This window comes from Crassostrea angulata, chromosome 9 (genome assembly GCF_025612915.1).
Source record: "Crassostrea angulata isolate pt1a10 chromosome 9, ASM2561291v2, whole genome shotgun sequence".
In the NCBI taxonomy this organism is placed as follows: Eukaryota; Metazoa; Mollusca; class Bivalvia; order Ostreida; family Ostreidae; genus Magallana; species Magallana angulata.
Genome location: NC_069119.1, coordinates 30,823,676 through 30,848,154, shown reverse-complemented (window position 1 = coordinate 30,848,154; position 24,479 = coordinate 30,823,676). Strand labels below are relative to the sequence as shown.

Sequence of the window (24,479 nt, the reverse complement as noted above, 5' to 3'; positions counted from 1 at the left end):
GTGATATTGTCTGCCCTGGTGCATTTCCACCTGATGCGTTTGAACCCTGGGGTATTTCACCACCAATAATAGTTTACACCCCGGATTTATTCACCCCTTTTGTGTAAAAATGCAGTAATGCTAGAGAACTTCATAAGCGGAGCTAATTTTTCGGTAGGGGGTCCTAGGCCAATTTTAAATAATTTTACTATGTAAATTTAATAAGGTCCAATTTTCCCAAGGGGGGGGGGGGGGTCCAGACCCCCTGCCCCCCTCCTTTCTAGATCCGCGCATGAAGATTAGTATCTAAATAATCTAAATATAATTAATCAGTTCGGTTTCACCAATAAATATAAGCATAACCTATAGTTTTAATGTATGTATACAAGCATACACTAGTACTATGATTATAAACTAATCATTGAGATATTATCACATCATACGGAATTATTAATTAATACAATTTTTCTTTCCTTTTCTTGAGTCAACAACTTTTTATGAATCTTTATTTTGGCATTGTTTTCAATATAGAAGGATAGGTACTCTCTACAATTAAAGGTAGGGATGATAGGGTGCCAATTTGTTTACATTGCCGATTTCTTGTGCATAGAACATAATTATTTTTTTTTAAATTTGATTGTGCATGAATTTTTAAAAATTCATTGTTGTATTTTTTTTTTATAATTCATTCATTGTTATATCAACAAGAAAAAAAATAGAAGGTATAGACAGGCATATGTACCACAGCTAAGTTTAGTTTCTCTGTAGTTCCCCCCCCCCCCCGCACCAAAATTGACAATAATTATATTTATTAAATCATACAAATGTTTACTTTGTATGTAAGTAACTCTCTACATGTGTGTGGTTCAAGATTTTTCTAAAGGACAAACCCGATTAGAATTGAAAAATGAGTCGTTTAAAACTAATTTTGTAAAAAAATTTTTTTAGATTTATTTGGTTATATTTTGGTCCATTTGGGTAAATAGATGCATCAGCGCAGCTCTAATTAGTCCCTTACCGGTTTTCACCGGAGGGGACTAATAGAATCATTCATTATTACGAGTGTTTGATAGTGAAATTCCACCGAGGGGACTGTCTAGGACGAGGCTTTGCCGAGTCCTAGACCGTGAATCTTGGCCCCGAGGTGGATTTTCACTATCCCACACGAGTATATAATGAATGATTATTTTTCTTGCATTATTTGAGCTTAAAAAATGATGTTTGACAACTTTCTGTTATGACGTTCAAAAGATTACTTTCGGTTTATCCCTCCGCGTGCTTCAAATAGTGCAAGTTAAATGAAAGCATACGACAGTTTTTTCAATTAAAATATGAAAAATTGTAATTCATTATGCAACACAATTACTTAATGGATAATCTCAATGCACTATTTTGCATTTCCCTACAGCAGACAACGTTTGTTTACGTTTTAAAACGGCGTAGTAATACACAGTGTAAGACAGAAAAATCTCACACTGCTGTCTCACACCGGACAAACCGATCTCACACCGGTGATAATGCGAGAATATAGCTTTCCTCTGCGTCCGTCAGTCCGTCCGTCCGTCCGTCTGTCTGTCCCACTTCAGTTTTCCACACTTTTTTTTTCTTTTTGCGTTTGAGGAATAATATGGAATTTGCTGAACAGCTTCAAACTGTTAAACTACAGATCAAGTTTACACTTTTGTAGCGTCTGGTTGACATATTTTCGAGAATATTAATTTTTTTTATTCCAATTTTTTAATGTTCGGGTTCGATATTCTGCATAACAGTAGGGGACGTGTATTGCTTATGCAATACTCTCCGAATGCTTGTTTATATATAATCAGGCCATAAATTCGAAATATTTTCACAAATCAATAGCTTTAAAACCATTGGATAAAGAAAGGAAAGCAAGTCGAAAGTTATGAGTGCTAATATCTGTGTTGAATGAATGGTACAGTAGGATATGTGCAAAAAAACTCCCGTCCACTCTTTCTTACCCTATATTTTTTGGAACATTAAATCCGATTATAAGAGTCAAATTTAAAATCAGATACGGATAAATACCTGTTTATCAAAAGTAAAACTACTTATAATTTATTTGTAGTGCATCGTTATGGAGCTACACAGAAAGTTTGAAATTAATTTGCCGAGCCAAATAAAAAAAAAAAGCCTGGAAAACGAAGAGAAAATATATAGGACTATAGCCACCCCCCCTCCCCCCCCCCCCCCCCGAAATTTATATACTAAAAAACAGGTTGTTGAGTACAACATCCGCACACAATTTAAAGAAAATTTCATTTTATTTTTATCATTTTCGCTAGCTAATGTAAGACATCACAAAAAGCCCAGACCCCCTCACGGAAAATGAAATACTAGGTGATGAGAGAGAGAGAGAGAGAGAGAGAGAGAGAGAGAGAGAGAGAGAGAGAGAGAGAGAGAGAGAGAGAGAGAGAGAGAGTCGATGTAAGTCACAGGTGCGCTAACACCGTTAAAATTAAAGCTTGCTAGTTTGTCTGCCCTAGCTACCCTAGCTACCTCCTCTCTTTTCTCCTTTAAGAGGCTTAATCATTGTCTATATATGCTTGTATCAAATCAAATCAATTTCAAATTCTAAATCAAAATTGAATTTGACACTTCAAACTACTTTTCACCTTTCTCTTTCTCTCTTTCTCTCTCTCTCTCTCTTATATCGACAATGGCATTGATACCGTACAATACACTATTCCTATTCGGATTGTTGTCTTTGAGGTTGTAAATTATTATATCTTCTATGGTTTAAAACTTTATCATAACCTATATTTTGACATGTCGATTATTTCATTGAATTTCGTTCTATAGCTAAAACCATACTCAGTTTTAATTATTTAGATTAAACAGATCTTTCTTCGCGAGCCGATTTTTACACAGTTGGGGCGAATACACAACGGGTTAAAATGGTTGGGGGGGGGGATACATACAGGACAAACAAAATCACATAGATTCGCAAAGCCCCCAGTGTTATCACTAATTTAATTGTTTATACTGTGTTGGGTTAATTTATCAAGTTTAATTTAATTATTTTATAACCACTATATAAGACCTATTAAGAGATTTATTTGTAGGAAAGAGCATGTACGAGTGATCTATATTAAGAACAGTTTGATGTTGCTAGGATACAGGTTTCAGATCAATGATTTGATTGGTTAATTTAGATATTGAATCTCAAATTTCGAATCTTGAATCTCGTATGTCGAATCTCGTATTTTGATTCTCGAATCTCGAATGATCCTTCTCGGCTTTCGTAGAAAACAGACCTTGAAGGTGTTAATTTATTAAGATTGAGTTGGTTAGTAAAGCAAAACCGTAAGAAGTTAAAACTGAAAATAGAGATTTGGAAACAAACATGAATTGTTTCTTTTTTTAAATAAATTTTATAAAATATTGGTAATGGTTCCTCTCAAAATGTTGTACATACTACATACTACTTATAATATAACTTTAGAAAGGCGTTTAATTCTAATATGGTTCACATTCTGTCTTTGCAAAAGAGCAGCCAAATACACTAAATCCTGTTTAATCTACATGTAGTACGAGGGTTGTCCCAAAATAATGTAGACAGGACACATAACTTAAAATCTGTTCACTGCAATTTCATTAGACTTCTATGTTTTCTTCAATGACCCTTTGGCAAACAATGCTGAAAAGTTCAAATCTGTACTTTATTAATTTATCGAGAAAATGAATAACTAGTAACAACAGGTTTTGTCAGGCGGCGCAATGTGCGACGTCGAAAATCTCCAGCTTTACGTTGTTGCTAAACCCTCCACATCCTTTACGATAACATTTACGTTTTATTTCCGAAAATGTCTTAGAAAAAATATTATCTTTGAACATGTACGCTAAGTGCACATTCAACATAAATTTCTAGTTTTTTTTTTTTTTTTTTTTTTTTTTTAATATTTTCTAAGTACAAACGATCTGTCGGCTCCAAACTTGCCCTGTATTACTTGTTGTCTAACGTCCCTCTTGCCGAAATGTGTCGTTCAACATTTTGACGTTCATTGATATCGTTCGGAGTTTCTTTTTTCCACTTATTGTCAAATTATTATGATGTCAAATTAACATTACACTAAGTATTAACATTTATATCTGAAAACTACAATAATTTTATTGCATTTAAATTTTTTTCAAGATAAGTGATTTTCACTTCGACATGTTGGAATTTTTAACATTCTATGAGCTGAACAGAATGATTTTCTATTGCAGATCTTCTCTAAATTCATACACTTTTGTTTCCTTAGACCCAACAAAACATATGTTTGAATTTTCTTTAAATTTGATGCACCTTGGTGACTCAACTTCGTAAATCTTCAGTAATTCAGCTGTAGGTGTTAACACGTGAATATTATTGCTGCTGTTGCCTGCTACAAATATTTCCCAAGAAAAATTAACATCCAGTCCATATGGATAAATTAGTTTTTCATGAGTATACAAGTACATTTTCTTTCCAGAATTATCCATTTTTATTGCTTATTGCTACAGAAAATGTGCATTCATCAACCTTATATTGTTGAACAACGTTTCCTTTTGAATCAAATTTTAATATTAAATCAGAACAAGCAGCATACACAAATCCTGAAGATACCGCCAAACTGTACACATTATTGTCTCTTTGAAGTATCTTCTCCACATTTTTAAATGCATTGAGGTCATATTGTCCAACATTTCCTTTTCTGTTCTGATGTTCTGAAACTAGAATGAAAAGGGGAGTTTGTTGAACTACATCTCGTGGTTGCATGCCAATGGTAACTTTTCGTACTAGCTCATAATTCCTGTAATGTAATAATTCCTTAGAACCGCGATTAGCTAGAACTATATCCCCATTTTCTAAAAAGCATCCACCCGTAACATCTCCATCAGAGCCATTTAATTCACAAATCAGCTCCATGCTGGCACCACTTAAATCAATGACCCTTAGTGGGATTGACTCCATCTCTGTCTTTATGTCTGAAAACTTTGTGACCTGCAGGATTCTTGGTAAGTCTTCAGAAAAACGTGAGTACAATTTCAATCTCAATTTGGACGGACTCGATCTCGTAACGTGTTCAAACTGTCTTCTTATCTTAAGGTAGTCTTGAACAAGAATTGACGGAGGTGTGAGCTCAGTATATCTTAACGTTTGTAAATACTGAGCCATGAGAAGATGGCGGTCGGACACAGCAGCAACAATTTCTGCAACACTGTCCTTGTTTTGTTTGACATTTTGAGCCAGCTCTGATAAATGGTCTTCTAATAATGCATCTACATGATTAATTACTTTATCCCTCAATTCTGTGGACTCTTTTCTTATTTGGTCTGATGTATCATCAATGTATCTAATAGTGCCCTCTCCCTCTGATTTAGTTTTCACCAGTGTATCTTCATATTCAGATATTTCCTTTGTTAAAGTTGCAAATTTCTCTGACTTTCGTAGATTTTCTGCAGCTTCTTCGATTCCATCAATCTGTGTGCATTTCCTGTGCTTGGTGCACACACACACTTAGTGCAGCATAACTCCTCGTGGTCAACACATAGATATTCTACCCGATTGTTATGATCGTGACAGAGGGCATACGGGGATTCAATTTTTTTGTTTTGTTCGGACACATTATTGAACGTTACAATAGGAATAAGACTATGATTTTTAGAAACTGCATTTCTTTTGTGATATTTAACACACAAATCACAGAGCAATTCAGAGCAAGATTCACACCAATCAGTGGCCTCTATCTCCTCGTCTGCTCGCTTACAGGCGTCGCACAATTTATCTCCTTTCTCACTCAAAGTATGAATTATTTTGTTGACAGGAATATGTTCCGTCCATTTTTCAACCTCGACTGAAAATGAAGGTGCGGGGACAAAACATCTACAGAGTGGACAGGGAAATCCCACAGGACTCTCCTTGGTCTTGCACGTGGAAAGAATGTATGACGACAAACAGTTGTGACAAAGCGTATGCAGACATGGTAGAATCCTTGGAGTCTTGAAAGATTCGAAGCAGATCGGACATGTCGTTGTTATGTCTGTCTCAAGGTTTTTCTCCGACGGAGAGTAGTCGGCCATAATCAAGTTCTTAAAACGAAAGTAGAAACTACGCCTGAAAAACGTTGGTAAAATGGGTCGGCAAACCCGGGTCGGGACACATTAAAAACCCGGATTTTAATTTGCTGTTACTGTCTGCATTAATTATAATCAAATCGAAAACAAAAACTTGCAGAGTATGTTCTTGATAAAAAAAATAGAGGTCATTTGTTGTAAAAATCACACTCAGACATACTCAGTATTTTAAAAAGATTTTTGAGTGATTATTGATGTTTACGCTCGCAGCGTGTGAAATGATATCTCTCTAAAAAAAAAATAGCAAAGGCAGAAGGGATATACTCAACAATGTTTTTATGTCTATAAGTAGTAAACTACCAACAGATTAGTAAATTAGATCTATTAGTGGTTTTGTTATTTCATATCCCGCAGTGCGGATTTAACCAACAAAATACAATGGTTTCTTTGTATCTAATAAGACTTTTATTTAAAATTGATCACTATATTTACATATAGTTCCATTACTTTTAATTTTAAGCTATTTAATTTTATCTTGGTCTATACGTCATGCTTAGAATAATACCAATTATAGTCTGTCCCAGGTTCTCGGTTCCGGGATATTTTGACACTTTTTAATAAATGTCAGAGAATTTTTTAGTAAAATGAATAAAATTAAACGCTAACAAAAATTTCCAAACAAAATAACAGGTAACTGACCGCATAAATGTTCCATTAGTTATGTATGAGCCGATTTTCAAAGTCTACGGGACTTTACAATGTTAATTTCGGCCATTGCTGCCAAGCGTACGAGGGAGTAGTTATTATTTTTCATGCGCTTTAAAATAAATCGAAAAAAAAATAAAACATAATGTTTTATTTAATCTGTGCAAATATAAATGATAATTTAGCTATTTAGCGAGACTGTTAGTTATCCTTTTGTAAATTCTAAGTCAGGAAAACATAAATCCGAGTGTGATGCAGTACAACTAATGATGACCTATATATCGATACGTATAAGTTACGATGCGCTGATATTTTAAGCATGATAAGTGACTGTTGGGACTGTGAACGTTTCAATGACAGCGCAACTGGAAAGCTTTTTACAAAGGTATGTTAATATTTTATTCTATGTATCGTAAATGGTTTGATAATAAGAGCAATCATAATACTTCAGTTGTAACTTGTTTATAAATGAATCTGCAGTGCGAAAGCGAAAGTAGGGTACCCCTGTGAGTTTTTGTTGAACACATACCGTTAAATTAATCACTTGATATATTAAACAGGAATAGATTGAAATCCTCACAAACTTGACAATAACCTACTGTTAATTTGATGTTGGCACACTTGTAAATCTGTGGGCCAATGATTATATCATGTGAATGAAAGTAGGGGTGGAAAACATTCAAAGAATCAGCATTATAAAAGAGCATTCTTCTTGAAATTTTGTTCATTGCTTTTCTCTAACCCACAGCTTAAAATTTTAATTGTTTATTGATTAATTAGTTCAATTTCTAAACATGTATTTTACCTTACTTTTGAAATTTAAAAATAGAATTGTATTTATTTATTTTAATTTTATACTGTTATTAATGGTTATAATAACCAGGCCAAGATATGTAAGATAATTCGTTTCATGTAAATTACCAACCATAAGCCAAAGAATTATCTGATATCTGCAGTATTTTGTTTCCTGTTCCATTTATGGCTTTAAATGATAATATAATTTCATTAATGAAATAGTTTGTTTTAATATGTTATAGAATTATATATTTTTTTATGCCATTCTTAAAAAAGTTTGTTTAGAATTGCCGCATGGAGGTTTCTAGACCCAGGAGAGTGGGGATTTTTTTTTCAAATTTGAAATTTATCTTATCAAATTTTGATAAAAAGAAAAATCTCCATATAAAAACTTCTTTTTCGCAAATAAAATTTCATCATGGGGGAGGGGAATTTCAATGAGGTGTAAGGCAATTCCAAACAAACAATAATTTTACTTTGGCCTTATGCAAGATCCAATTAAAAACATCAGAGGTCATCTAATTCGAGCAAGCTGAACAATTTAAATCAATATTAATATGCCAGCTGTTTTAAAATTTTGAACAGCAAGAATATTCATCAATTGAAATTAGTTCAAGAAGTCATCAATAGGACAAAATATTGCTGAACTACAAGTACCTGTATACAAAGCAGAAATTGTTATTAAAATTTTTAGCAACTTGCAATTTACAGCTAATATCCATATTAATCCCATTCAGCATCTACATTATAGTATTAAACATAGTTTTTTAAAAAAAAACAACAACAAGGAGAAATGTAATTACGAGGGTCAATCAAAAAATACGAAGACAATGCGTCATAGCTATGTTACTTAACGTCATATCATTACTAAATTTGGTAGACATAATTTAGCAATATTTTCAGACAATTTGCAAGAAAAAAAGTTAATAAATTTCTTTATTTCTAAGAATTATTTAGAATTTAATCCTGCAAAAATGAGGTCACGGCGCACGGTCAAGATGTGTGTTATGTCAACAATAAACCATATAATGTTGAAAGTATTATCTCTATAAATTTGGCTTAAAACCAAATTATATTGAAACTTCAAATTTAGTATAGTCATGATATTCTTTGTACCAAATAATGATGGGATATATTGTTTTGTCGAACAGATATTAGCAACTAAAGTCAGATAGTCCTCTTTAGAATTGACTAAAAACATCGACGTCGCCTGACGTCACGGCGCAACGAGAGGTACAAATAAAATGGATTTAACTCAGAAAAAAGCCGATGCAAGCTGTGAAAATGCTCAATGGTGCGAAAAATAAGTCAACAATTATTTGCTAGTTTATGTTTAACTGTAATAAATTTTATGAGGGTGGTGGTCATTGTATTTTGAATATAAAACAGTCCGAAAGAGAGTAGAATATCTGTAAATATTTGGTCAATCAAAAAATACGAAGACAATATATCCCATCATTATTTGGTACAAAGAATATCATGACTATACTAAATTTGAAGTTTCAATATAATTTGGTTTTAAGCCAAATTTATAGAGATAATACTTTCAACATTATATGGTTTATTGTTGACATAACACACATCTTGACCGTGCGCCGTGACCTCATTTTTGCAGGATTAAATTCTAAATAATTCTTAGAAATAAAGAAATTTATTAACTTTTTTTCTTGCAAATTGTCTGAAAATATTGCTAAATTATGTCTACCAAATTTAGTAATGATATGACGTTAAGTAACATAGCTATGACAAAAGTCTTCGTATTTTTTGATTGACCCTCGTATAATTTTATAATGTTTATTTTGTACAGAGGTCATTCATGATCAAACCTTTTGTTTTCATTATAACATGAAAGATAATCATTAACAATATGTTTTATAATGATAGATGTGAAGTTAAAATTAGATGTTTGATATTATATTATCACAGATGTGCAGCATCACAGTCTTTACATGTGATATTAATAATGGAAATTATCAATTTCAAATTCAACAACAAATCGGCAGAATGAAGTTACTTGTATTTGTAAACTAAGCAACTAATCAAAGATGTGCAATATCACAGTCATTACATGTAATTATTATAATTGAAATTTATAATTGCAAATTCAACAACAATTAAAGCAGCAAAATGAGGTTACTTGTTTTTATAAAATAAGCAACCAATCACAGATATGCGATATCACAGTCATTACATGTGATAAATATAATTGATATTTACAAATTCAACAACAATTAAAGCAGCAAAATGAGGTTACTTGTATTTTTAAAGTAAGCAAACAATCACAGATATGAAATATCACAGCCATTACATGTGATAAATATAATTGAAATTTACAATTTCAAATTCATCAACAATAAAGCAGCAAAATGAGGTTACTTTTGTTTATAAAGTAAGCAACCAAATCACAGATATGAAATATCACAGCCATTACATGTAATAATTATTATTGAAATTTACAATTTCAAATTCAACAACAAAGAAGCAAAAAGAGATTACTTGTATTTGTAAAGTAAGCAACAAATCACAGATATGCAACATCACAGTCATTACATGTAATTAAATCAATTTAATTTATAAATTCATATTAATCACAAAATTTACAAAACGTGTGGGGAGGAAGCTACTGGTAATACATAATTGTGATTGAACTTGAATAACATATATACAGGTATTATAATGGAAGTCCCTGTTACAAAGAGAGAGCTGATCGCTATAGGAAGATTGATACTATAGATGAAGATCTGCTGACGAAGCCATTCATAACATGCAGAAGAAGAATAGTTGAAGTTTCACTTCTCAAAAGTCAGGTATACTAGTTCAGTATTGGGACTGCTTTTATAACTTACCATCTTCATATATATATAGTCATTGAAATCAATGAAAAAGATTAACAATGGATGGAAAAGATCATTTGTACAAGTAGAAATCATTTGTAGATTAATTTGGGAGTTGTATTATGTTTGATCACCCTAAACAAGCATGCATTATTAACACATTGAATTCATCATTCATTTGTAGTCATCATGCTACAAGACAGATCTAGAAGGTAGGGGCCCATACCCCTTTGAAAATTCAAATATATTAATAGGTCTCAGATGCATCAATTATGATTTATCAAATGATATTTTGTCTCGTACCAAAAAGTATACAAAATATTTATTTATGTGAGCAATACTAGTACTCTGGGTGCTGGATGGACAACTTTACTGTTTTAAATATTATGAAAGTCGAGACAAACTTGAAGAATAAATATTTGTTGAAGAGAAGGATTTAAGTTTTTAAAAATTATTTCAAACAGTATTCAGTATATTATTTAATCCTCATTGTTCAAAGAGAGGTAAAATATACTTGTCAATTATCATATTTACCTGTAAAAAAACTAATTAAAGATGCTTAGTTATAAATAGCAGTCCCATAAATAAAGAAATGAAACTAATCACTGATACAAAATTTCCAAAAAAGTTTAAATTACCAGTTCGTTAATAAATAATACATACATTGTATACTGTGGAATCATTAGATTTCGTGGTGGCTCAATTTTCGTTGAATTCGTGGGTACCTCTCATCCACGAATCAACATCTTCCACGAATGAATATATAAGGGTAATAAAGTCATATTTCCTTCGTAGGTTTAAGAGAATACACGAAATTATGTCCCCATGAACCTGTGAAATTTAGGCAATCCACGAAAACTGCGGATATGAGAAATTGTTTTTACAAAATAATTGAAGGTAGGTCGCGTCTGACCTTAAAGACACAACATTTTAAAATATTTGGAATGTTGTGTTTCTGTCAGAATAACAAAAGATAAGCTACATTACCGGTACGTAAAATATTCTTTTAGATGTTTTCAAATATGTTTTCCCCCAAATTATGTGGGACTACATGTAAAGAATACTGGTACGCCACTTTTGAAAATTGAAAATTAATTATGAAATTAGGTGTAAATCAGTGATTAATTTTCTTTCTTTTACCTTTAAAAGGGAGCAGTTCTCCAGAGACCATGGGAAGGCTCATGAAGGAGCTGGATTCAGTCCATACAAAGCGTTCCAACATTGGACACACTTACCTGACTTTAGAGAGGGATTGGTACATATGCGGTGACTCCACCTCTTACACACCTCACACTCAACTCAAACAATCTTTCGAGACTTTCCAGGAGCATTGTAATCACCACATATGCAACAAGTGACTTCATTGTCAGACTCCTCAACGAAGCCCATGGATTCGTCAGAGTCAGAGTCATTTTCGTCATCACCAGAATCTGTGTCCATGTACTGTCTTCCGAGTCCGTCAAGTCTATGACCACAGGAGCAACCTCCTCATCCTGGACTCCGTCGAGTTTCCACAGTTTTTCTTCGACCTCTCTTATCACGTGACTCTCTACCTTACGCCACTTCTCAACCCCATAAGTTGATCTAGCCTGATTAAAGAGTTCCTTCACTTTATCTTTCTTAAATGTGGAATTGCTCCTGGCGACGAAACTTTTTAATTCAGCCCAGACCAACTCAATAGGATTAAGCTCACAGTGATAGGGAGGTAGACGCAAAACTGTGTGACCTGCCTTTGAAGCCAAATCGTCTATAACATATTTAGGACGAGGCTTATGTTGCTTCACCAATGTGATCAATTCAGCCTTGATCATTCCCGGGGCGTAATGGATACCCTTTCTATCAAGCCAAGACTGGATCTCGGCCTTCGGTGTCGACGAAGTCGGACACTTAGACTCAGGATCCAGATGACTGTGATAGGAAGCATCATCCATCACTATGACTGAATTAGCCGGTAGGTTAGGGAGCAACTGCTCAGTGAACCACTTCGTAAAGTTTTCCGAGTTCATCTCATCATGATAATCCTGGTTGCCTGTTTTCGACTCGAAAATGAGAGCAGATCCCGGGATCATGCCCACAGCCGAAGAACCTGCATCCACAATTATCAGACGAGAGCCTTTCCCAGATGGGACAAAACGCCCATGACCTCCACGATGTGACTCAAAGGCAGAGGTAGATGTCCTTGGACAGTCCACCCAATCTCCCCTTGCTACATGATTGGTGTTCAACCAAGTCTCATCCAAATACACAATAGGACGACCCTCCTCTCTAAACTTCCTAATGGACCTCAGGTAAGTATGTCGCATACTTACGATGTCATTCCGATCTCCAATGTAGCGTTGGTTGGAACCTGCTTTGTAGAACCTGAAAAAATGGATATCATGTTGTTATGCACCTATCATTTTTCATCACATAATTTTATTTTGGTTTGAATGTTTTATTGTCATTGGTCTTTGTCCATCATAGTCTGTTAAAATTTTACATTTTTAACATCATCTTAAGTACAAGATATATTGTCAATTTGCCATGTTAGGATGTAGACACCAATAATGAAGCTTTAAATGCAACCATGACACTCACTGACAGGTCCATCTATGGGCTATGGTATTCCAGGACCGTCATGACCTGTGAGGCATGTTTAATTGGCCATGATATGCTTTAGTAAAGTCTACCTGTTATTTTTATTTTTTCAGATCTACAGTGCATATGACTCTTCAGTTTTACGTCATGACAAAGTAATTTGTCTTAATGTGCTTACCTGAACCCAAGATCCTTCACGAGTCTCCCCAATGAAGACTTGAAGAGCCTGACTCCCTTTTCTACCAGAACATCCGACAGTTGGCGCAATGAAACGTACTGGCCCTTCAACTGCATGTCATGGATGGTCCTCTTCACCAGGTCTGCATCGAAGTCATCCAGCTTCCTATCGGGTCCAGGTTTCTTCTTTGGAGCAGGGACTTGCAAATCCTCCACCACCATATCAACTGGGTCTTGCATAACTTTTCTCTTTAGAGTATTCTCAGATATTCCTATAGATGTAAAAACAGATTTTATTAAATATGTATTTACTAGTACATGTACCATGTAAACAAAACATTTGTGTTGCATGGATTAATACAAATTCATGCTAACAATTTTATAAATTTAGGTCTCTAAGCTAAGTCACTCAGAGAACCTACTGGCTTGCTATCTGTGAATGTAAGTTGTCATCCATGGTGCTTTGTGCCAATGTTGAATTTAATTTTCATCATTTGTTTTAGGAAAAAATGCATCCAAAGTATCAAAAAGGATATCGATTTTTGAAAGGAATTTAATGAGTTTTCTATTTACAAAGACTTATTTTTACCAGTTGCGAGTGAGAGTCTTTTCAAAGGGTTTTTGATATTCTTCACCCTCCCCTGCTTGCATTCCATGGTAAAATGCTCAAATATCTTCTTTAAAAGATCTGTAGGCTGTAGAAAAGAACATGCATGTTTTAGATTAAGAACACTAGAATCATTGCATAGGTGTTGGAAGCAGGGGGCTGGGGGCTTTTGCAAAGTTAGTCCTAACCATTAGGCATATAGCATCAGGGAGGGGCCACCCCCCCATTCAGGGAGGGGCCAACCCCCCCCCCCCACCCCCACTTCTTCTCGCAGCAAGCATAATTGTTCATAAATTTAAATATAAAATAAAATATCAAAAGTGATATTGAAAATTGGACCCACGGATTAGGAATTTTTCATGATTCTGGAGAAAAAAAATTTTTGGTAGGTAAGATTCTTTTTTGGAGTAATAGTTATACCCCTCCCAAACGGATTAGAATTTTCATGACTTTGGGAATTAGGTTTTTTTTTTTGCTTGTCAGATTTCTGATGATTAGTCTAGCCCCCCCCCCCACTTTCAATTTGCTTCCGACGCCACTGTATTCATTTGATTCAATACCTAATCATGTATAAAATTAACCTACAGAAAAGCAAAAAACATCGAATTCTATTGAGCATTTTAATGATGTCAAATTCATTACTGCACACGCTTTAAGATTGCATGATTTTAACATTAAACACACTGTTATCTTCATATATCTGAATCGGATCAATTTGCCTTTTTCAAACATAGATATACCGGTAAGTAATAAACAGCTATGTTAAAAAGTTTACAGTGATACTAGGAACTTGGTTGGCACCCCAGACCTTGAAAGTGAAAATAAAAATCCTTGCCAATTTAACCTTTTTAAAATTTTGTTCTATAGGTTAAGCTTACTTTTTTTTAAACTGTCCCCAAAAATGTGTGGGGGGAGGGGTATCTTTATTTTAAATTTATTTTAAAATATGTCAAATTGCATTGTTCATTTTGAGAAAAATGCTCCATGGTGTATACCTGTTTATAGTATTCCAGTTTATTCTATTCATTACAAATTAAATTTTGCAGGACAAGTATCTTATGTTTGTTGAAAATATATTCAGTCTGACTCTCTATATGATAGTACACCTGAATATACACTCAAAAACCAAAGAATATCAGTTTTTCTTTTTTTCCCTTTACTGTTTTAAAGTATTTTTCATGGAAAACAGATGTTGGCACTTGCAATTTTTCTAATATGTGAAAATTTTGATTTATGATGAATATTATTCAATGATTGCTCATTTTTAATATGTTTTTAAATTTCAAACCCTTCATTGAAATAAAATTTTAAAGCTGTTATTTCCCTTGCAGTTTGTTTATGCAAATTAACTGATCTGATTAAAGAATGCTTTTTGCACATTAATGTAATTATATATATCAAGATCAAGATGTATATATAGCATTTATACACAGGTACCTGATATTTTTTTTTGAATATTTTTTCCAAGAAAATAAGTCCGTGTACTGGTACTATATTAAACAAAATAATTCCATGAACATAATACATGTAATTATATTAATTATAGAACATGGACAAGTACATGGAATTATTTTATTATAAAAATGTAAAAAAAAAAAAAAAAAACCTCAGGCGCCTGTGCATTTAAATTGTTTGTCCATTCACAACTTAATGTAGCATAATTTTGATCATTATAAGTTGTGAATAGCTCATATTGTTAAAACATTTGAAGTGATTTTCAAGAACAATGCATGTAATATGAATATAACTTTGTCCATTCACAACTTGTATTTTACACCCCCATACACCTTTTTTAAGAAATCCAAAATATTTCCATGTTATTGAAAGTTGTGAATGGCTCATGATATATCAGATTTACAAAAATGACTTCACTGTATTCTTTATGTATACGGATTTAATTAATTGGGGTCTAAAATGACATGGTACCTGTTGGTATTTATACAAAGGTCATGGTCAAATTTTCGTGACATCATACAAAGCAGACAGCAAAAAAAAACGTTGAGGATGTAACTTGAAATTCAAATCTTGCAGTGTTATGTCCAGGTGGTGATATATGGTCTTGCTTTTGGATTGCTATGGACGTTTAAAATATGATAATTGTGTTGTTCTTCTGAGGATAAGGAATAGTTTCAACGATGATTTCAAGGTAGGCCTATGTGTTTTCAAAATACTGTATTAATCTCATAATGGAAATAATGGAGAAATAAAACATTTGGATGGAAGATTTTACCGTTAAACGGTTTCAAATTACGCTACGTTGATATCATTAACGTGTATACTGTAGAATAAATAGAAACAATGAAGTCCTTTTTGCAATCAAATCGGAAAAACTCGAGTTGCAAGAAAAAAATTTATCTCCATACACTTGACTGTCTTCCCACCCTTAATCATAGGCATCTTTTTTCTTCTTCTTCTTCTTGTTTTTAAGGTTTTTTTTTAAGTCAAAAGCAGACTATATTAGGCCTATATTTTTGGTTATTCTCGGAGCAGATGTGTTAAATTAAACGGCAAGTACAGAAACTTTCCGAACGTAAGCGTGAACGCGATCAACGTGCGCGACGTTACATACGTCACAAACGTAAAATTACGTATAGACACGAACTTATGTGAATAATGACAGGCCCCTGCCGAAGTGGTAGCCATTTTCTCCAATGTTAAATTCCCGTAAGGATCGAATTTTTGGCTGTGTAGGTTAACTGTTAGACTTTGAAAAACTATGAATATAGCAGATGTCTTGGAAATTTTTCATATTATTGAATGGATATCTTTTTAACTCAGTGATATGTATAAATATCGAGTAATCGTGCAAAATCTGCATCCAAGAAATCTTGGGACAGACTATACATTAAATACGTTTGTAAAATACGAGGTTGTAAAAATAACATACCGGGTGAAATTTCAAGCTGATAATTTCAAGTTCATTTCAAGTGATGGAGACCTGCTACTGTTATTCATTCCAAAGAATAAATTGTGTTAAATGATTCTTTTCTCTTCGAGCATCGTCCACAGCTTTGCGCGAGCAATGATTAAAAAAATGGTGAATTTGATCATACCTTTATAAAAGACGCGGACATGTTTTTTTCTTGTAGTCTGAGATTTCCAATAGGATTTTCGTCTATATGTGCACTTCTTTTTAACTCTAATTTCCATCAATATTCATCGGTCGATCTAATCAAACTTATATGAGTTTTGGAAGCTCTAAATATTCTTTGAATTTCTCCTACATAAAATGTTTGTCACCAAGTTGAACAATAATCGACGCTATTACACTAATTTCTTAGAGCTATATAAGCACACAATGCAAAAACGTTATTGTGGGTATGCATGTGAAAATATATTGTTTTGCCTACAAAACTCAAAATGTGAATAAGCTGTATCCTTTCATTTTCAAAGGAGAATGTCATTCTTATGCTTCTAATTGAACATGCGAGAAATTTTAAACCTTGAAGAATTTATCATTTTTAACACTAAGTATATCTACCTTTATATTTTCCCATAAGTTCTGAATCAATCAATGCATTCCAATTTAAAATATAAACTTTATTATATCATTAAACAATTCTGTTTATTGATAATCGATACAACCAGTAATCTAAACACTATACAGAAAATCAGATCAAACGATCTTAATGCAAATAAAAACTGATATTCTTTGTATTCTAGTTGTTTCATTTTCTTTAAGCAAGCATTTGCTTTGAGTGTCTCTTATTTCCACATTCCCGGTTTACGTGAAATTTCTGGTATGTTATCGATATCAAACAAATTGATCAAATGTACATTCGTTTCCAATACCATTAATATGTTAATTACTTTATCATAATCAGACTTTCTACAATTGCCGCGTCTTTCTGTAGTTGTTTCTTTCAAAGTGAGAAACTAGAAAATATGAAAGATAGTTTTTGATCCTCCGAATAATTTGCTGTCAAAGTCTTGAGATTAAAAGTCAGATATACAAAAAAATCCGTTTTCCTCCGAATCTTTCCTGTCATTTTGTGTTTTGAATTTAAGGAGCCAAAAAAATTTTGTACCGTGGGTGTTTTCCTCTAAGTAATTCATTGACATAATTGCGCTTATTATAATTTATGAAATGAAAGCCATAAAATACTCGTGTTGTCTTCTAAATCATTCGTTTCAGAATTGTAGCCTCAAAGTAAAAAAGCAAGAGCAGCTAGTGCTTAGTCTGGTTATCTTCCAGATGTTCTGTTGTCAGATAATCAGACATAACGACCTTAGTGGAAATTAAAATCTGATTTTCTAAATCGTTTATGTATTTTTTCAAGTATGCTACCTGCATTTCTTTGCAGATCTATCATATCAGGATCCCTGATTTACAAAAATCTACCAGTACCTTAATTATCTCTAATCTAATTAGGGCAATTCGTTTATTGCAATCTCATTTTTACTATATATCACATTTTCTAACTAAGAAATCAAAATATAATTATTTTTCTCCAAACGTAAGAAACTAAATAAAGATCCCCCCACCCCATTTTGTGATTTGCTATCAAATTTGGGTTTTCAAGGTGAGAACCAAATATACGTTTTTATCATCCGAACGATTCATTATTAGAATTCTAGCTTCAAAGTAAAAAGCCAGAAAAGAGCGTTTTTCCTCCAAATGTTCTATTGTCCACATCGTACAATCTAAGCCAGACCGTGTCTCCAGCACCCAGATGCAAAACTCCCAAGGTGGCGCTGTTATCGAAATCCCCGAGTCCGTGACAATACGCTTGGACCCCTGTTCGAGCCCCGTCTCTGACAAGTTCTACGTATGTGTTTCCATTAGTTTTGGAGCACTCGATGTCATAGAAAAAAACGTACAAACCACTGACAGGCGCCTGGAAGATCCCTGTCGTTGGGTTGTATGCCGATCCCGCATTCGTTATTGTTGTTTCGAATACGATAATTCCGTTTTCGTGAACGGTAGAACCATCTTGTCGTGATGCCGTAAATCCGACGTTTTGCGTTGACGGAGATGAGGAAACTGTAATAATATACAAGTTGAGTTAAATAGAGTAAGTAAGCGAACGTATGCACATACAGCCATTGTAGAGAGAGGGAGAGAGAGAGGGAGAGAGAGAGGGAGAGAGAGGGGGAGGGGGTTTCACTTGACGATGTCATTATACATGCACATTTAAGACGAAATCAGGAGCAATTATAACCATGCAATTTATCGTTACAAATATAAAGCTATAAGAAACAGACAGAAAAATATGCTTGAACTTACGTAATCTAGCATTTCTTCTTTCTCCAAAATGTCTATTTGAGATTGCATTAGTCTGTAAAAACAAAACACAAGAAAGTGGGAAGTAGTCAATCGGAAAAGAGCATGATTTATTCATGAGAACAAAAAAATACAATGAGCTGGCCGAAGGTCAGTAAGCCTTTAAGCCGAAACTTGACGTGGTTTTCCAACTAATAATATGGCAAAATTCTAAGCTTTGAACCAACTCGATTTCAGAATACAATAAGTTACCTTGAAATGAAAGTAAAAATGATTTATTTAAGTCATTTATACATTACTCTACCTTATCTACACTTTTTATACGCATTCATCATGTTTTACGGGGCAGGTCGAATACAGAAACACAAAGATATTTACATGACCCTACCTAGACAAGAACTTCAACTACCCTTTATACGGGAGATACCTGGTTACTGAGTATATTGTACACATGTGGACCAAAACTGTAAACATTTTTTAAACTCACTTTGTTTGCCAAACTGACCAGATTTGAAGATGGGGGAACAAGATAGCGCAAATGCCCATTTTGATTTGTCGTAAAAAAAATCAAATTAATTTTTTTCTAAGTAAATATACTATATGATGTTATATTACAAGTTAACAAAAGCACAATTTCTAACTATATTCAGTTCTAAATACTTCAACAAACGATAAGAAAAAAATTAAAAATTCGAAAGTTTTGATGGTATCGAACCCACAACCTAAAAACCCTAGCACTATAATGTTACCTAATGCCTGGGGCTCTAACCACTGAGCCATTTCAGTCACATAAAACTTCATTGTTAAAAGCTAAATGCAACTTCAACCACGAATTTACGGACTTGTAGTATTTCGCTAAAATGTTCAATTGTAAAATGACAAATGACATTTTTCTTTTAATAGCAGTACACGTGGCTCTTGGCATAAACAAGCCAGTTCAAGAAATGTTTACATTTTTTATCCTCAAATGTACAACATAACCGGACATCCTCCTTAAGTTATAAAAGAACAGATACTTAAAAAATTATTTTCGTCCAGTACTTAATTAACCTAAGGGTAAACTGTGAAATAAACACACTACCTACCTTTTTAAAAGTCTCCGGAACACATTTGTCTGTGACGGGTTCATCTTTTCTCTGAGTACTTCCGGATCTGTGTTGAAATTAAACTCTGTCTTCCGGTTCTGTTCGGAAACCGATTCCAGTTTCTTCTCCAGTAATTGAATTTTTGATTGCTGTTCAGCAACAATCGTTTTTAAGGTGTTTAATTCATTCAGTATGTTTCTAAGCGTTTCATCTTCAAGAACAACAGCTAGTCCAGTAGCAAATATCAGGGAGAAAAACACAAAAGTTCTCATTTTTTGTCATATGATTGTAGATTGTCACGCTTTGAATTTTTGCTTTACAACAATCCAACAAACCAAACTAGATAAAGGCAGGAGTTAATTCAAAATTGGTTATATATAAAATTTGACCTCAACCTAGATAGCCGATAAGCTTGGTAAAGTGCCAGCAACCAGAAATATGACCGACCTCAACAGTGAAAAAGGCGCGTGCAGTTATGTGCATAAACCCCGGAAACTGGTTCCCTAACCAGTTAAATGATGTATACTTCTGCTCATAGGGGACGGTTATTCTATGCACCGGAAGTGATAGTCTAACGACAATAAAGCGCTGGGCTATGCGTAGCGCTTTAAAAAGGCGCAGCAAAATAAAAAATAAAACCATTTTATACAGTTTTTATATTGCCAGTTGATTTATTCAATTCATGGCCGATTGATTAATTGCAAGGGGGTTTAAAGTAACCTCTGCTTGGATTTTAAATATATCTATCGTCTTATTCTGCAACATTTAAAAAAAATATCATATGGCGTACAAAAGCTTTGTTAGTCTGCGTGATGCGATGACGGGGGTACGGGGTGTAAAGTATGTGTAATGTATGACATCTGGCAATGGTTGCATAATGTTGTCCGCTTATTCTAAAGAGAATGCAGCAAAACCCTTAACCCTTGATGGTTTCTGGTTATTTTGTATAACGTGGTTTAGATCTGCCTTCTCAATGAAATTAAATACGACGTTTTAATGTATCTGTTAACAAAAGCTTGTAACCAACACTTAGTCCTAAAATAAAACGTTTAGTATCGTTTGTCCGTGTAGAACTCTGTATTGTTTCTTATCTACACGTCTGTATTGACTATTCGTATATCATAATGTGACTTAATAAAATTTGTCAATTTGTACACATTAGTTTATCGCAATGTAATAGTATGTACATTTTATTTTTGTAATTCCGCGCATAATTAAGCAAGGGCGTAGCATCAAGGGGCGGGGGGGGGGGTTATATTACTAACCCCCCCCCCCTAAAGATTTTGAAGATTCGCGGTTTGGTGATGTTTTCTTGTTGTTTTTTTTTGGGGGGGGGTGTAGGAGGGGGGAGGTGTTTGTGTGGTTGGATTTTTTTTTAAATTTTCTTGGTTTTCTTTTCTTTTGCTCGTCAGGATTCGCGGTAGGTCTGACCAGCCCTTTAAAATATCAATGCGACTATGTAACGTACCTGTTTAGCAAAGCAACTGCAGTACAAAAGGCAAGAAAGATTTGTCATAACGTTGATCAATATAACAATACACATTCTCTAAATGATGTTAAATGTGAATAATAATTAAAGAAATATTATCTTGATGTCTAATTTTCCGTTTTGCTTCCTGTTCAATGAAAGGAGAGGAAAGCGACTTTGGACAAGTTGGTAGGTTAAAAAAATGTTTATTAAAAATTAACTAGAACTGTTAGTTATAGGAGCGATTGAAGAGACCTTGTTGCCGCAAATAAAATTTACAAAACTTATTTGGCTTAATGATTACTTTATATGGGATAATTTTAAATTATAGAGGTATATATACATGTACCAACCAAAACCTGAATTACTTTATTTCATTTTATCGAAACATGTTCATACAAATCTTGACAATACTCATAGCAAATGGTATGTTTCTAATGTACATGAGCATGTGCAACATTGGCACTTTAATGTTTATTATCTTCAGAAGTGAAGTGGGATATATGTACACTTAGAAAGTATCCTTTATAAAGATATCAATGAATCATATGCATGTGTCACAAGAAAGTGTCCTTTACAAGCATATAATAGTGCCATAAAAAGTATCTTCTACAATTATACACTTATGCAGGTACAGTACCTAAAAGTTGATACATGTATCTGAAGAAAGCATATTTTACAAAAATGTTTGATTACTATGATGCTAACATAATTATACATGTACTTAAACTGAAAGGATGTACAGTGTATCCATATTTTAAATGATCACAACATTTACACATTACATACCACCAGTATATGTGTATTACTTACCAATGTACTTACTAGAATGCAATTTACCATAAAGCACTTAGATGAATATCTTTTCCAAGAATCTTTCCAGAAAGTATCTGAGATATTCCAGTATCTCTCACCAGGAGGACACGCTGTTAAGGTTACAAGGATGTATAAACATTTAATGTTACAAGGATGTTTAAACATTTAATGTTACAAGGATGTATAAACATTTAATGTTACAAGGATGTATAAACATTTAATGTTACAAGAATATATCAACATTTAATGTTACAAAGATGTATCAACATTTAATGTTACAAGGATGTATCAACATTTAATTTTACAAGGATGTATCCAGGATGTATCCACATTTGGTGTTACAAGGGTGTATCCATTACAAGTATGTATCCATAACTTGGTTGGATCTACCCAATACTCTGTTGAATATATCAAATACTAGGCTGTATTAATTAATAGAATCTATCCATTTCCATGTCAGATCTATCAATTTCTAGGCTGTATTAATTACTAGGCTGTATCCATTTCTAAGCTGTATCCATTTCTAGGCTGTATTCAATACTAGGCTGTATCCATTACTAGGCTGTGTCCATTACTAGGATGTATCCATACTCTGAGGAAGCTGATGTTGCTGAATTATTTCAAGTAACCTGTTAAGTGGAATTGTTATTAGCAAAGATGAAAAGACCCACTAATTATTAAATTACTTTAATTAAAAATCTAAAACCAATGTTTATGATATGTAATACATATATCTATTTCTATAACTTTGATTAAAATTCCTTATTATGATTTTATTCAATTTCATTTATCACTTTCATTTTAATTCTATAATTCAAACTTTGATGTTATTTTTTAATGCAGTGTTTTATGAACACAAACCTGTTTTGAGGTAATATGCTGCAAATTTGTTTTAAGCCAAAGTATCCTGAAATACAATTAAAAAACACAAATATAACCTTTAACAATATTATTAGAATCTGACATACATGTACCCTGAATTAAGGTTATCCGACTCTCGGCCTCGAAGTATTTTTTTCATCATAAAAATGTTATATGTCCTTCAAACTTTATAAATGAATGAAATAAAAAGAAATTTACTGATGGTATCCATAAATTTTACAAAGTTATTACAAATTTGCCCTTGATAGATATAATGGGATAAATATACAAATTGAGATCAAATTAAAACAAAGGCTGTACTGGTGCATCGCTGGCTGAAAACCTTTACCTATACATGCACCTAGTAGATCTCCGTGGAGCCACTATGCCGAGAGCATTTCATTGAATAACTTATCATAATATTAACACTAAAAGACTAATTAAATTTGTCTATATAAAAGACAGATATATATTACGAATAAAAAAAGTCATTATAATTTAGAGTTATCGAACATGGCTGAGGATCGGAGATCGTTAACTTTCATACTCAACAAACTTATTTCACAATTTTTCAACTGGATCACAGAAACTAATCTTTTACAAAAACATAGTAACAAGGCGAATTATAAGGTGTCAGAAAGTAAAAATACTATTCAAAAGCAAACGCTGCATATTTTAGCCCTAGAGGATCATTAAACAGCCATTGGCATAAAAATCAGTGTTTCTCTTAAGGTGGCTCGACACACCAATGCATTATTTGATGGATCAATGAAGAATTCTCTTTGAGAAATGATTATTCAAAAATGACACCTATATCGGCCTCTGATTATTTTATATGAATTTTTTTGTATTCTTTTTATAGAAACCGGAAACATCGTTTTAGCTGTGAACAAGATATATTAGAGCTAAAAATTTGTTATCAATTAATGCACAATACAATTATCTTTAAATACATATCAAAAACGGCCAGATAAACTTTGAAATATTTTTGTAAAAAAATATTTATGAAAATGAAAAAAAAGGATTGTAGATATTTTTTAAATCTATGGATACAAACTGCAGATAAACTGTTACTCGCATTTAACAATTGCTGTACAATCATATTTCAACAAGAAATTGAAACCAAATAGTGAAATTAAAGTATAAATGGAAAATTTTAAAATCGAACCGATCCCGATTGTAATTAAACTGATCCCGAACGAAATCACATAAAGTTAGAATGAATCAGAATTTTGCAAAAATTTCAGGTTGTTTAGCTGTAAAATGGTTTTGTCATTTACTAACTTTATAATTC

General features: G+C 33.2%; 2 protein-coding genes, 1 long non-coding RNA gene and 1 pseudogene across 4 annotated transcripts; 1 reads left to right on the top strand and 3 right to left on the bottom strand.

Moving 5' to 3' along the window:
- Positions 1–4,152: 4,152 nt before the first annotated feature.
- LOC128162768 (protein PML-like) lies at positions 4,153–6,042 on the bottom strand. The gene is given in 3 exon segments (XM_052826146.1): positions 4,153–4,459; positions 4,461–5,476; positions 5,479–6,042. Coding segments are annotated over 3 exon segments (1,842 nt in total). The 3' UTR covers positions 4,153–4,197.
- A 644-nt stretch (positions 6,043–6,686) lies between these two features.
- On the top strand, positions 6,687–11,637 carry LOC128162794 (uncharacterized). Its single transcript, XR_008240705.1, has 3 exons — positions 6,687–7,126; positions 10,205–10,343; positions 11,520–11,637. It is a non-coding gene; the product is annotated as an uncharacterized LOC128162794 (long non-coding RNA).
- LOC128162780 (uncharacterized) lies at positions 11,612–13,797 on the bottom strand. 2 transcript variants are annotated; one of them, XM_052826158.1, is made up of 3 exons: positions 13,714–13,797; positions 13,126–13,396; positions 11,612–12,731 (listed from the first exon to the last, which is right to left on the bottom strand). In XM_052826158.1, the coding sequence occupies exons 1-3, from the start codon at positions 13,778–13,780 to the stop codon at positions 11,612–11,614; spliced, it is 1,458 nt and encodes a 485-aa protein (XP_052682118.1). In that variant the 5' UTR covers positions 13,781–13,797. The 2 variants fall into 2 exon arrangements, with proteins under 2 accessions (XP_052682118.1, XP_052682117.1); XM_052826157.1 differs by lacking the exon at positions 13,714–13,797 and having other exon boundaries at positions 13,126–13,475.
- A 4,441-nt stretch (positions 13,798–18,238) lies between these two features.
- On the bottom strand, positions 18,239–20,383 carry LOC128162793 (collagen alpha-1(X) chain-like; annotated as a pseudogene).
- Between the last annotated feature and the right edge of the window lie 4,096 nt (positions 20,384–24,479).